General features: G+C 39.1%; 1 protein-coding gene across 1 annotated transcript; it reads right to left on the bottom strand.

The window, feature by feature from the left end:
* Nucleotides 1-558: 558 nt before the first annotated feature.
* Nucleotides 559-11932, bottom strand: LOC103724224 (protein ALTERED PHOSPHATE STARVATION RESPONSE 1-like). Its single transcript, XM_008815419.4, has 4 exons — nt 10580-11932; nt 10308-10462; nt 7678-7901; nt 559-1763 (listed from the first exon to the last, which is right to left on the bottom strand). Exons 1-4 carry the CDS (start codon nt 11751-11753, stop codon nt 1043-1045), a joined length of 2274 nt encoding a protein of 757 aa, XP_008813641.2. The 5' UTR covers nt 11754-11932; the 3' UTR covers nt 559-1042.
* Nucleotides 11933-12152: the final 220 nt, after the last annotated feature.

The following is a 12152-nucleotide window of genomic DNA, read 5'->3' as shown; positions in this document are numbered from 1 at the left end:
TTTTTTTCAATCAAAAGATGGGGGAAAACTCAATCATGTCATTAGTATAAAAGAAAATAATTATATATTTTATTGAAGAAAGATAAAATAATGTATCAATCCCCTCCATTTACGTTCCTCTTCTCGCCCATTCTACATTAGCAACCTCTTAAAATTCAAGGAATGCTGCACAGGCTCTGCTTGTGAAAATATTTTGTGAAGCATCACTTTTGGGAAGTCCAAGCCTCCAGGGCAGAAAAAGTTCTAAAAATAAATAAATTCCATTTTCAAGCAAGGTAAGTTCAATTTTTTTGAACTTTTTGCTACATTTTTTTTATTTACTACAAACACCTAGGCATATTCTAATACATTGGAAACAGGAAATATCTTCTGCTACTCAATTACACTAAAGTATGAGCTAACTTGTTTCCATTTTTTCCAGGAACATTTATGCTGCATCAATCTTTTGTACTCCCTTTTTATGAGCGAGAAAAGGGCAAAAAAAAAAGAAAAGAAAAAAGAAGATCAGCATTGAATGTGTGCAGTTGCTTTCGACCATGGTATTGAGCTATGCTTTCATAATTGGATGGCTTGCAAGCTTAATTGCAAAAAAAAATATCCTAGATGTATAAATATAAGACTCCCTCTGTATCAAAGACTATATGTCACAAATCACAATAGTTAACAATCAAAACTTTTTACAACTGCTATACCTGTGCGGCGCCAAGGGGAATGCTAGTTCTACTATAAATCCAGTGGCTGCCAACTTTCTCCCCAAGGAATATATCATCACAGCAAAAAAATTTCACAAGCCTTGCCTCAACTGTCAAAACGGCTCCAACCATCCTCATGCCAATAGTCCCTCAGTCATTCCATTATGTATCGTCATGACTGTCGATCTACCCAGCTAAAAGCATCTTAAGAAGCTGCTATCCAATCCTTATCTCACAAGGCAATGTTAGGCCAATCAGAAGCCACCACCACAGGCAATTGCTTTGAAGATGTCCATTTGATTCCCTCCACGTGGACGCACTGCATGAACCCCCGGAACTTTTGTATTCTCTTAAGCTAGTCTTTCTTCTTCACAGTGCTTGTGGAGTTGCTCATATGCTTTCACAGAAGTAGCTGTGAAATTTTCCATGGCTTCAAAGAATTGTCTCAAAACTAATTGCAGGCTGCTTGCTTCAGCTGTTTGGCCCCGATGCACCTCTCCGTATAACGGAATACCATTCTGGCCAGGAATGAGCACTAGTTTCTTGTTTAATGCATCCACTTCTTTGTGAATCTCTTGTGTCTTTTTTTGTACAGCCTTGAGCCACATGTCCAGATCTTTCCTTGCCATCATCCGTTGGTGTTGTTCAACATTGTGCTGCTCCCAGAGATGTTGTATGGTAGTGGCAAAAGCATGTATAGAATTGAGCACTTCCCTCTCAGAAATCTGGTCCATAGCCTGTGACCAGCAATTACAGATAACAAAAACAGGCGGAGCCCCTACTCTTCCAGGAGAATATGGAGGAATCCCATCAGCTGTGTCTTCAGGCTCATAATGAAGACATAATGCTGCCCATCCATTCAAGGCTTTCACATAGTTTTTCTGAGCATTAATCCAAGTAGAGAAATTGCTAATCCACTTCAGCAGCTCCATTTCAAGCTCCATCATTGAATTGATATGGGCTTCACCGAACTTCCCACCTGATGCAATGGAATCTAGGCTTTTAGCTTCTAATATGGCTTGATGCTGCTTCTGATGGCATTCGAGCATTACTTTCCACATTCTCTCAAACCTGCAACAAGATGTTTATTCATTTAAAATATTTTCACAACTAAGGCACAAGGAATTTTAACAACACATGCCCAATACACTCACATGCAAGTGCAGCCAACCTTGTATGACACTCAATGTACTTAGAATCTGCAGATCCTTTCCCTTGAGTAATAATCTATGAGAAATATCTGAATTCTATTGTAGAAGTATCATTGAGAAAAAGAATTACAAATGTTGAATAGCAAAAGGGATTAAATTTTTGGTACAACTAGTTATTGTCACTCTAGGATTAGTGCGATGAGCAGAGGAAAATTAGTATCACCAGTGGAAAGCCAGAAAGTACAATATTTTAGTCAAGCAAAATGGAATGTATGTCAAAATATTTTCCCACCATTTAATTAATTCACCACAAATTTAGCAAGGAAGCCAGCATCCTGTTTAGCAGCATATGTAATTTGATATTATGGAAAAAAGAATGTATCGAAGAAGGCCATGAATTTTGTTAGCTTTTTTATAATTAAGCTCAATCAATAAGCTTGCAGCACGAATAAGAACCACTGATGATAGCAAACTTACAGCTTATGGACAAATGCTTAAAGCACAAGGAACAAACTTAGATACAATGTAGACAATTGGATTCCAACCTTGGTTCAAGTTTGACCACATCACAACTATATTTGGACCAATGAGTAGGTTTAAGTCCAAACTCCAAAATCTAGAGCTTTTCTAAACAAGTTAAATACGACTAGTGAAAATTGGCTGACCCAATAAATCTAAACCGATTGGAGAGAGAAGGAAGCAATTCTTTTAATCTGCTCAACCTAGACCTCTAAAAGAAAATAATAACAAAATAATGAAATTTCAGAAGCAGGGCTTTAGAACCTTTATGCTTTCATTAATTCCATAATAAAACTGACTACAACATCTCTAGTCAAGTCCTAAAATCCAGTTAGATTCCTATACTAGTCAAAATATGTTAGGATTTTCTGAAAATAATAAGTAACTAGTAAAAATAATTATGAAAAGACTAAAATGCTAAAGAGCTAGATCTCGACTTTTACATCAACTTAGCTTTCTATTATATTGCCTAAATCCTCCTAGATTAGAAGATATAACCTAGTCAAAAGCTTCCAAAACAGATAAACTTTTGTTTGATTGGGCATTTGGGAGGCTTAAATAGTCTCAAAATTTGTTGACTTGATGAACGTCGATGGTACCATCCCAAACCGCCTGGTTCGAAGCATACTGAGCTATACTAGAGGTGGACCGGGACGATTCTGGCCTTCAAATCAAAAAACCGGCGAGAGAGGAGGAGAGGGAGAAGGAAAGAGAAAGAGAGAGAGAAGGGCGTGAGGGAGGGAGAGAGAGTAAGAGAGGCGGAGGGAGGGGGAGAGAGGGTTTTCGAAGCCCTCACTCCATGATGCTCGAATAGAGCCGGATCCCCTGTTTCTAAACAAAATAGGGGCTTCAACCCCTTTATATATGTAGATATATGTATACATATATATATATATTTACACACATATATATATACACACATATATATATATATATATAGAAATTTTTTAACTAAAGTTGGTAGTCACTACTGACTTTCATTTAAAAAATTTCAAAAAAAATATTAAGTTGCCAATCGCTGCCGACTTCACTTAAAAATTTAAATATATATATATATATATATATATATATATATATATATATATAAAGGAGCTAAAGCCCTTATTTCATTTTGAAACGAGCTCCACCTCTGTTTCAGCACCATAGAGGTAAAAGCCCTCTCTGCCCCTTCCCGCCTCCACTCTCACTCTCCGACGTCCTCTCCCTCTCTCCCTCCTTTCCTCCCTCTTTCTCTCTCTCTTTTCCTTTCTTCCTTCTCTCTCCCCTCCATATGCCTCTCTATCTCTCTCTGTGCCCTCTCCCTCCCTCTTTTCCCCTCTCTTCCCTCTCCCCCTCCTTTGCAAGTTCCCCTTTATTAGTTCACGTCAAAATGGCACAGCACCGTACCGTACCTTACCATCGGCCTACTGCATAGGTGTCGGTTCCGGTATTGCAGACCTTGGTCCTGTTCCTAAGAAAACTATTAACATGTCGCCACAACATAGATCCCAAAAAGTTACTCAACTTGAAAAAAGGCATCGCATGTAAAAGTTATACCCTTTGAAAGTTTTTAATGCACAAATCGGTCTCGGATGTGGACCTTGCCCCTAAACCCTTTCAAACATACCCAAAGTGGCCAAATTGGTCCATGAAGGATCCAATGATTCTCCTAGATCAAAACCAAAAGTCCAAAAATCACGAAGTGTTAAATCTGAGCTAGAGATATTTCACCTAGTCCAACTTGGACTTACTAGACCCAAAATTTGATTGTTGTAGTGAAAATTCAAGATTGTTCCTAAGCTTGAACATAACATTAAATATGATAAGGGCCATGTTGGCTTAGAAACTATTATATCTAATCTTCTTTTTTCTTGAGAAAGCACCCTAATACTACCAATGCTGGTTTGCAACCCCAATGTAAAGGTGGATAGTTGATGCTAGCTTGCTAATCAGTCATAAAAAATAGTCAAAATGAGGATTTATAAAGCCGACTCTCAGCCCCAAATAGTAGGGCAAGGATGGATGGTTATGGTTTTGAGAAAGCACCTTGTATTGTTAGTGGGGATTTTACAGACCTGTACCAGTTTATTAGAAGGGATAAAATAAGACTGACTTGGTCCCATGAGTTTCTTAAGAATTCACAGTCCCCTTACAAAATCAATGGCATGAGAACAATTTCACTACATAAAACATACTCAATTTTTATTAGATGTGATCAACCATCTATTTTAAATGTTGATTTTCTTCTAGCTTACTGCATTTCTTAGTTTACACAGAATATAACCATTCTGTCATCATCCTTCCAAGTTTCAATATGTCTTGTTTATCCCATCTTTTTCTAAGGAGCATATTATTCTTATTGCCAAACAATTCTATAGAGATATCATCTAGAGTTCTGGTACTAGTAGAGACCACTGATTAAATTCATAAGAGCCACATAGCTCTATCAAGCACAGTGAACTCTTCAATTATTCAGCCACAATCCAAATATGCACACTCCACAGACATCTCATCACAATATCACATTTTATATTATTTCAATACTTTTGCATGCTGGTTAGGTGACTTCTTTATACCTCTATCTTTCTAGGGTTTTTAGGATCTATTTTTTTAGTTTTGTAAAATAAGTTTATTTCCTATTTGATCATTTATGGAGTTCATATATATAACATAGACTAGCAATGGGCATGTGCAATGCATGTTTCAGGGACAAAATAAAAGTAAAATTTGAAATTTATTTGTTTACTGCTGGGGTTGCAATTAAGCTCCTCTACATATTTGTCTACAGTTAGGATTTTTTTTCATTTGTTTTACTACCATAATTGTAACACAGTTAGATTCATATTTTTTGACAGCCAAAACTTATAATTCTTTTCCTTATTTTCACAAAATGTCAGAGAGGAACAAAGGGAGACTTCTTTTGCTTCCATAGAAGACACAAATAATTTTTTTTTCCTTATTTGCATACATTTGGGATTTTTTTTTTATTTTTATGTTATTTGTCAAATACCAAGATTGTGATTAGTTTGTCTTCCTTCTTTGTTTACAGCCAGGATTTTTAAACTTTTTCCTTATTTATTTGGTGCCAAGAACTTATAGGTATTATAGAAAAAATGAAAGGTTATTTTTGCTAATAAAATATGATAGCCAGAGTTTAGAGAAAATATTCTCTGATCTGAAACTGTCATTTTTAATGTAGTACAAGTATATGGCATTCCAAAATACAAAATAGATGAAAAAGATGCAAAATCTATGAAGAAACCTTTGCTAAGTCATAATTTGGCTCCTAGATTTACCAACTTTATGGCTTTCATTTTCAAAAAAGGCACAAAAACCTTTGACTCCGGGTATTTATGTCTCTTCCTTATACAGTGCACTAATGGATCTAAAATCATCCCTTCTTGAGCATGTAAAAGAACTCGAATATTGATATTGATTCTTAGTCACCAATACCGAACCTCCACTTGCCAACTTTTGAAAATGAGTGATGGGACATGTGTTGTGTGAGGTTCGTCTTTAGATTCAAACTATCAGATTTTTCCATTATTTGAGGCAAGGTTGGAGGAACCGGTACCAGACACTGTACCGGTTCTCTGGTGGGATGACTCGGTAAGGGCTGTGCCGGGCCTGTACCGAGAGAGGGACCGTGGGAGAGCGGAAAAGAGAAAGAGAGAGCAAGCGGGAGAGGGAGGGCCGGAGGAAGGTGGTGGACGCTAGCGGAGGGCCGGCGGAGGCCGTGGAAGGCAAGGTCGCGGCCGGTTTTTCTATTTTGAACGAAATAGAGGTCCGGACGCAGCTAAAAAATATTGTATTTTTTAAGTGAAGTCCGTAAATATCTTGCCGACTTCACTTAAAAATTGCGAATTTTTTTAAGGCCATGGCCGGATCCTATTTCATTCAAAACAGGGGCAACGGCCGCGGCCTCGCATCCCGCGGCCAAGGCCGGCCTCCAACGTAACTGCGCCATCTCTCTCTCTCCCTTCCTCCCCTGCTAGCTCTTTCTTTCCTTTTTCTTCTTCAGCTCCGGCAACGGTTCCGTTATCGGAACCATACCAGTGAGCCATCGGTACGGCTCGGGATGGCCGGAACCGCCTGATTCGAGACAATTCCGCCGACCTTGATTTGAGGTATTATAGATCCGACCCACAATAAAAAATGTATTTCTAGTGCCTTTCAAAATAATTTTGATGTGTATTGATCACATTTCTTTGGTCATAAAAGAATAGATGGTTATGCTGGATATTGACCTATAATCAAGTAAGCCCAGATGTTCATCCATGCTTTCTGCATGCAACTGGTGTGCAAAATTGAGTTTAGCAAAATGTCTTGACGTTGCTAAGAGTAAGGTGCAAACATGATCATGTTCACTCAAATGATGTATTTGCATCTCAAATAAAAGAGGAACAAAATGGTGTAGTTTTGTAACTCATGTAACAGCATGCAAAATAGAAGCAACCTATCTTATGTGCTTCAAAATAAGTAGAAATATAGAATATATGAGCGTCTCCAGCATCTGCACGCCAGAAGGCTTTGAAAAAGGATGAGTAGGGCTTTGGGATAGAGGTAGGTATTGGTATCTTGATCACCTATTACAAAACATCTTTATGCTGACTTGTCTATTCACCAAAACTCCACCCAGTGATCTGCATCTAACCATAAATTTGGATAGGCCACATGTAGTTTCACCTTAAAAGGTTTTAAAAATCACTTTACATTCCAGACCATCTTTCTCACAAGATATTCAGCCATCACAATTTACTGGTTAATCAAGAAATCAAGAGGAATAGTCAATGTAAATTACAACTTACATGCGATTTACATCCATCCCTAAGGTTGATGATATTTCAAAATATACTTAACCGAATTATGGTCCTTCAGAATTACAATTGCAGTCTTAATTCCCAGCATATGTTTTTGCACAAAAATCTCATTTAGCATAATCAGAGAATACTAAATGTAGCATGTTGCAGACAACAATTGCATCATCCTCCAGAGAATATAACTAGAGGGCATAATTCATACGTGTAATTTGTAAAAATTGGCTGCAAAAATGAGAATGCATCATCATATAAGAAAAGCCATATAATGCTCTGACCAGTAAAAATCATGGATAAACTCCATCTGATGGATTACTTTATCAACTATGAAATATCTTACACTGGCATGCACAATGGCACATACAAAACATGTACATACACACATATGAGCATGTATCTATGTATGCGTTTATATATGGATACATAAACACATCAGTGTTTGCACATAAATAGAGAAAATCTATATATGTAATAGAAAGTAAAAAGAACTCCAAGTATAATGGATAATGAATGGCATACCCTAAAATAAGCTCGTTTATCTGTGGCCACAATTCTTCATCCCTCAGCTTATTTATCTTATTTGAAATAGAGTCAATAACCTGGATAGCTATCCTTATCTTTGTAGATAACTTCCTAATCAAGGATCGAGTAGCATCAATTTTGTGTGCTTCCGCACCCTTTTCATCCAAGTGTTTCAGCCGTTTGCAGTTCCTATCAAGAAGTAACCGCATCTTTTCCTCAGCCTGCAAGAACATAGTAGCACTAGGAACAATGCAACACAAAATAATATAACAAATAAAGTGAATCAAAGCATAAGCACCAATCTGAAATGACCAACTAAAAGAAGACATCTTGCTGGTGATAAATCTAGAATCATGAAAGTAGAGAAAATTTTGATGAGATCATAGATAAGAAATGTCACAAAGCCAAGATAAGATGGCAAGTTTAAGTAGGAGCAATGTTGTGAGAAATCATGTCCATTAACTAGACTAGCAAATGAGGCCTCGGGAACAAGGAATAATCTTTTAAGAAAAAATTGTTAATTCAGCAAATTACAAGATGCAAGATGTTGATAAAACAGAAACTGTCACAGAACAAGTTGTACTATAAAATCATAGGAGAGGGTATTAGAATAAAAATCATGACTACAAGAATCAATTCAGAAGAACACCAAGAAAAAAGAAATTATCAAAGCCATTTTCTTTGTAAGCTGATGATATACATACCTAGGAGTCCTAGGAGGCATCATTGAGATCCCATTAACAGTCTATAGCTACACCACATAGGCGGCCATGCAAATGCCCAAAGTTCTAGATTTTCTGGGATATATTAAATTCAAACGTATATAAAAACTAAATACATATGTTTGTATGGATTTAATACTTAATAGATATATAACATAATTTATGGTGTTTAGCCAAAGGATTTAAATTAATATCAAACACTAAAGCTATAAAGGTTGTTAAGACTGGCTAGTTAACAGCTTCACAATGTCAAATCATTTAATCGTATCATCTTAAGCATGTACCAGCCATTTAGTTTGTTTAGCTTCTTAAACATGCATTTAAATGCTTAAGTAACTGTTAGATCTGCTAAATAATCTAATATATAGAGTTATGATTTGATTGAAACAATGATGCAAGCAATCCTAATAAATTTATTTCAAATCTAATGGCATATATGTAATGTGCAATGCACTATCTAGCATATTGAATGATCATTTTTATTTTTTTTTAATTTCATTTCTAGCTTGTTCCAAGGTTGTCAGATTGCCTGTGAGTTCCTAGGTGTTAGCCCTTCAAAGGCCTAGGAAGAATGTCGCAGCAGCTAGGCGGATGACCAGGTAAAAAAGTTCCTAAAGTTTAATAAAACTGCATGTTTTCATATACAGAGTTAATATTTAGTTCATAAAAAGCACATCCAGAAATATCACTTGATAAACAATGAAGTTGTCAATTACTTAACCTATGCATCATGAAATCTTTTAGTTACTTCAGTTTTACTCAACAATTCTTCTATTAAGTGATTTCAAATATTTAAAGCCTCCTAGAAACATAACATGTTCAAACATCAATTAGAATACAAGGGAACATGTTATAAATAGACTCAATTACATCTCTCTTAAAGCAAATATCTTTTTTACTTAAAGAGAGAATTAGTCAAAAAATTAAGTGGCTTCGATAATCAATAAGCAACGTGCCTGCACAAGACAGTGCCAGCCCCTATGTGGCCAGGCACCAACCTAGGCACTTGGACAGGGGCTATTACTCCATATTTTTATCTTAAATATTATAACTATCAGGATAATTTAATATCTAAAATAGTTAGGTAAAGTAACCTAATATAGTCATAATTATTTTATATAATTATATGAGAAATTAATATCATAACACTGCTCTAACATACAAATCGACAAAATGCTACTTTTTATTAGACATTATCTTACTAGAATTATGGACATCATCTTACTAGAATTACTAACAACATAAAGTTATAAATGGTAGAGTGACTTGCATGAAACGTAAATATCTAGGTTGAAAACATTATGTAAATCTAAAAGATACAGCAGAATATTTAAGTTAACCTAGTGGTCTCCTAGACATATGCCTACCAGTCAGCGTAACCTAGGCAAAAGGGAGCTGTCCAAGTACCTAGGCGACTGCCCCTGACAACATTTATGCATGCATATTGAGAAATAAATTTAAACAAATTTATTTATTACTAATGTGGGAAAAAAAATGAAACCAAAGTAATACTAGAAGTGACCTGGTGGGCATTTAGGAACAGAACTGTACAAACCAAAGTAGATACATTTATCTTTATATTCTTCATGACAAGGCCAGCAAAAAATCATTGAGTAAAACAAAGGTGGTTTGTTTATCGTACAATTAAAAAAGGAATAAGAACATGATTTCAAGAGTAAGCTGAAGAAAATTCCAAGCTCTCGGAATCCTCCATCCATGTAAAAGATTTATAGCATCAATCGACATCAATAGACTAAATGTGCCCTGTAAAATGAGGTTCAAGGCATGAGATTCTCCTACCATTGATCAACAATTGAATTTGTAGAATAACCAAAGCCAAGACAATACAAAATTACACCGAAAGCAGTAAGAACAGAAATGCCTATCTAGAGTGCAGAGACATACCCTGACTTCATCATAAAGCTTCATTTCCCATATATACAGCTTCTGCAGTGTTGAAGAAAGATTCCCGGAACCCGATAACTTATCATCATCAAACTCTAATAAATCACCACCTTTAGGAGAGGAAGGAGTCATCACCCACACCATCCTTGATGAAACTGTTTCCCAAAATAATCATTCCAGAATGTTATAATGTGCTTGGGGGAAAAAAAGATTTCTATGCTGCATGAACCAACTATTTTGATAACAAGAAAGAATTGAATGAGTTCCTTCACCTTCAAACACAGAGTTGTTGCGGTAATACGGCTGCTTCCCCACCTCGAGCATGCGAGAGAGCTCCCTGGCCGACTCGGATGCCCTGTCAAACTGGGCCTTGATCTCAGCCACAATCTCGGAGAGATCATGAAACCTTTGAGGAGCCGCGACGCTCCGCTTCTCCTCCTGCTTCCCCCGCACATCACGGCTCACCACCTTCTTGTCCACCAGCTGCGGCTCGTTCTCTGGATTATCATCAGCTGCCCCCAATCCGGACTTGTGACCGTGCGAATGGTCTGCAACACTGCTGCGCCCACCAATAGTGCCCAATTCGGCGGCGGCGGAGGTGGAAGCCACAAATTTTTGGTCACCATAGGCTTCCTTGACGACCTCGATCTCGTCATCTTCAAGGTCAGGGATCCCCTCCTCATCCCTCACCTCCTTGGAGCCCCGGCTGGGGGGGTACGAGGCGTAGTATCTGTCGAAGGAGTCGAAGGGGTTCAAAAAGTCCCAAGTGGAAGTCCTCGGCGGCGAAGGGGGAGGCGGCGGGGCCTTGGAGGAGGAGGAGGACGAGCCCGTGCTGGCCGCCGGCGGGCGCGGCAGCTGGGCAGCCAGCGGAGGGGAAGAGGATCCGCCGCCGCCGCCCATTCCATCATAATTGTAAGGGAAATAGGGGTAGGGCTGAGGGTCGTAAGCTACCGGATTAGGGTTCTGAGCGCCGTAGTAAGGGTAGGCGGCGGAGTAGCCGAAGCGGACGGTCTCGGAGCTGTCGGGGCGGTGCTCGACGGAGACGGAGGGAGGCGGGGGATGGCTGCGGGCGTAGTAGAGGTTGAGGAAGGAGTCGGGTGGGAGAGTTTCATGGGGGAGGTGGTGGTGGGAGGAGGCTTCGTCATCGTCGTCGTCGTCGTCATCGAAGTGGATGTGGGAGCCGGAATGAGAGTGGGAGTGGCCAGCAACGGAGATGGGGGGAGGCGGGGAGGGAGGGGTGTCGACCTTGCGGTGGGAGGGGAGAGGAAGGACGGGGGAGAGGAAGCGGTGAAGGGAGGAGGCGAGGGAGAGGAGGGAGTCGGAGTAGGCGGCGTGCGCGGCGGCAAGGGTGTAGCGGTAGCGGATGGCGTCGGCGAGGAGGTCGGAGCGGCCGCGGCAGAGCGCCACCGCCTCTTGCGAGTCCACCTTCGACCCACCGCAACCCATTGATCAGAGAGAGTAGGGGAAGTGAGCAGGTTGGGAGAAGCTCAGATCACATCAGTGGACGAGGTTAAAGATAGCAAGAGAACAAAGACACAGAGAAAGAAGAGTCGGAGCAATCCGGTGGAGTGACAACCTTCTACTTTATTTGTTCTCTCTCGTTCGGTGCCAGCGGAGAGAGCGTAGAGACAGAGTAATAACACAATGAAGTCCACGTAAAATTACTACGCGAGAGAAAGGTTACGGTCATCATGACCGAGAGTGAGAGAGACGCGACTTTGTTTGTCTTTGGACGCTGACGCACGTCGCCGTACGATACGACGGAGCCACGGTCAAGAATTCCTAAATATCTAGGTTTATCATTTTATATTTCTTCTGTCTGGAAAATAAAATAGAGAAAAAGAA

This window comes from Phoenix dactylifera, unplaced genomic scaffold (assembly GCF_009389715.1).
Source record: "Phoenix dactylifera cultivar Barhee BC4 unplaced genomic scaffold, palm_55x_up_171113_PBpolish2nd_filt_p 000780F, whole genome shotgun sequence".
Classification (NCBI taxonomy): Eukaryota; Viridiplantae; Streptophyta; class Magnoliopsida; order Arecales; family Arecaceae; genus Phoenix; species Phoenix dactylifera.
The sequence above is the reverse complement of the archived record's forward strand: the minus strand, read 5'-3'. Positions and strand labels throughout refer to the sequence as shown.

Coding starts and splice junctions, on each gene's coding strand:
- LOC103724224 (XM_008815419.4), bottom strand. CDS start 11,753: ATGGGTTGCGGTGGGTCGAAGGTGGACTCGCAAGAGGCGGTGGCGCTC. Junction 7,902..10,307: donor AGCTTTATGATGAAGTCAGG/GTATGTCTCTGC, acceptor ATGTTCTTGCAG/GCTGAGGAAAAGATGCGGTT. Junction 1,764..7,677: donor ATAAACGAGCTTATTTTAGG/GTATGCCATTCA, acceptor ATCTTGTTGCAG/GTTTGAGAGAATGTGGAAAG.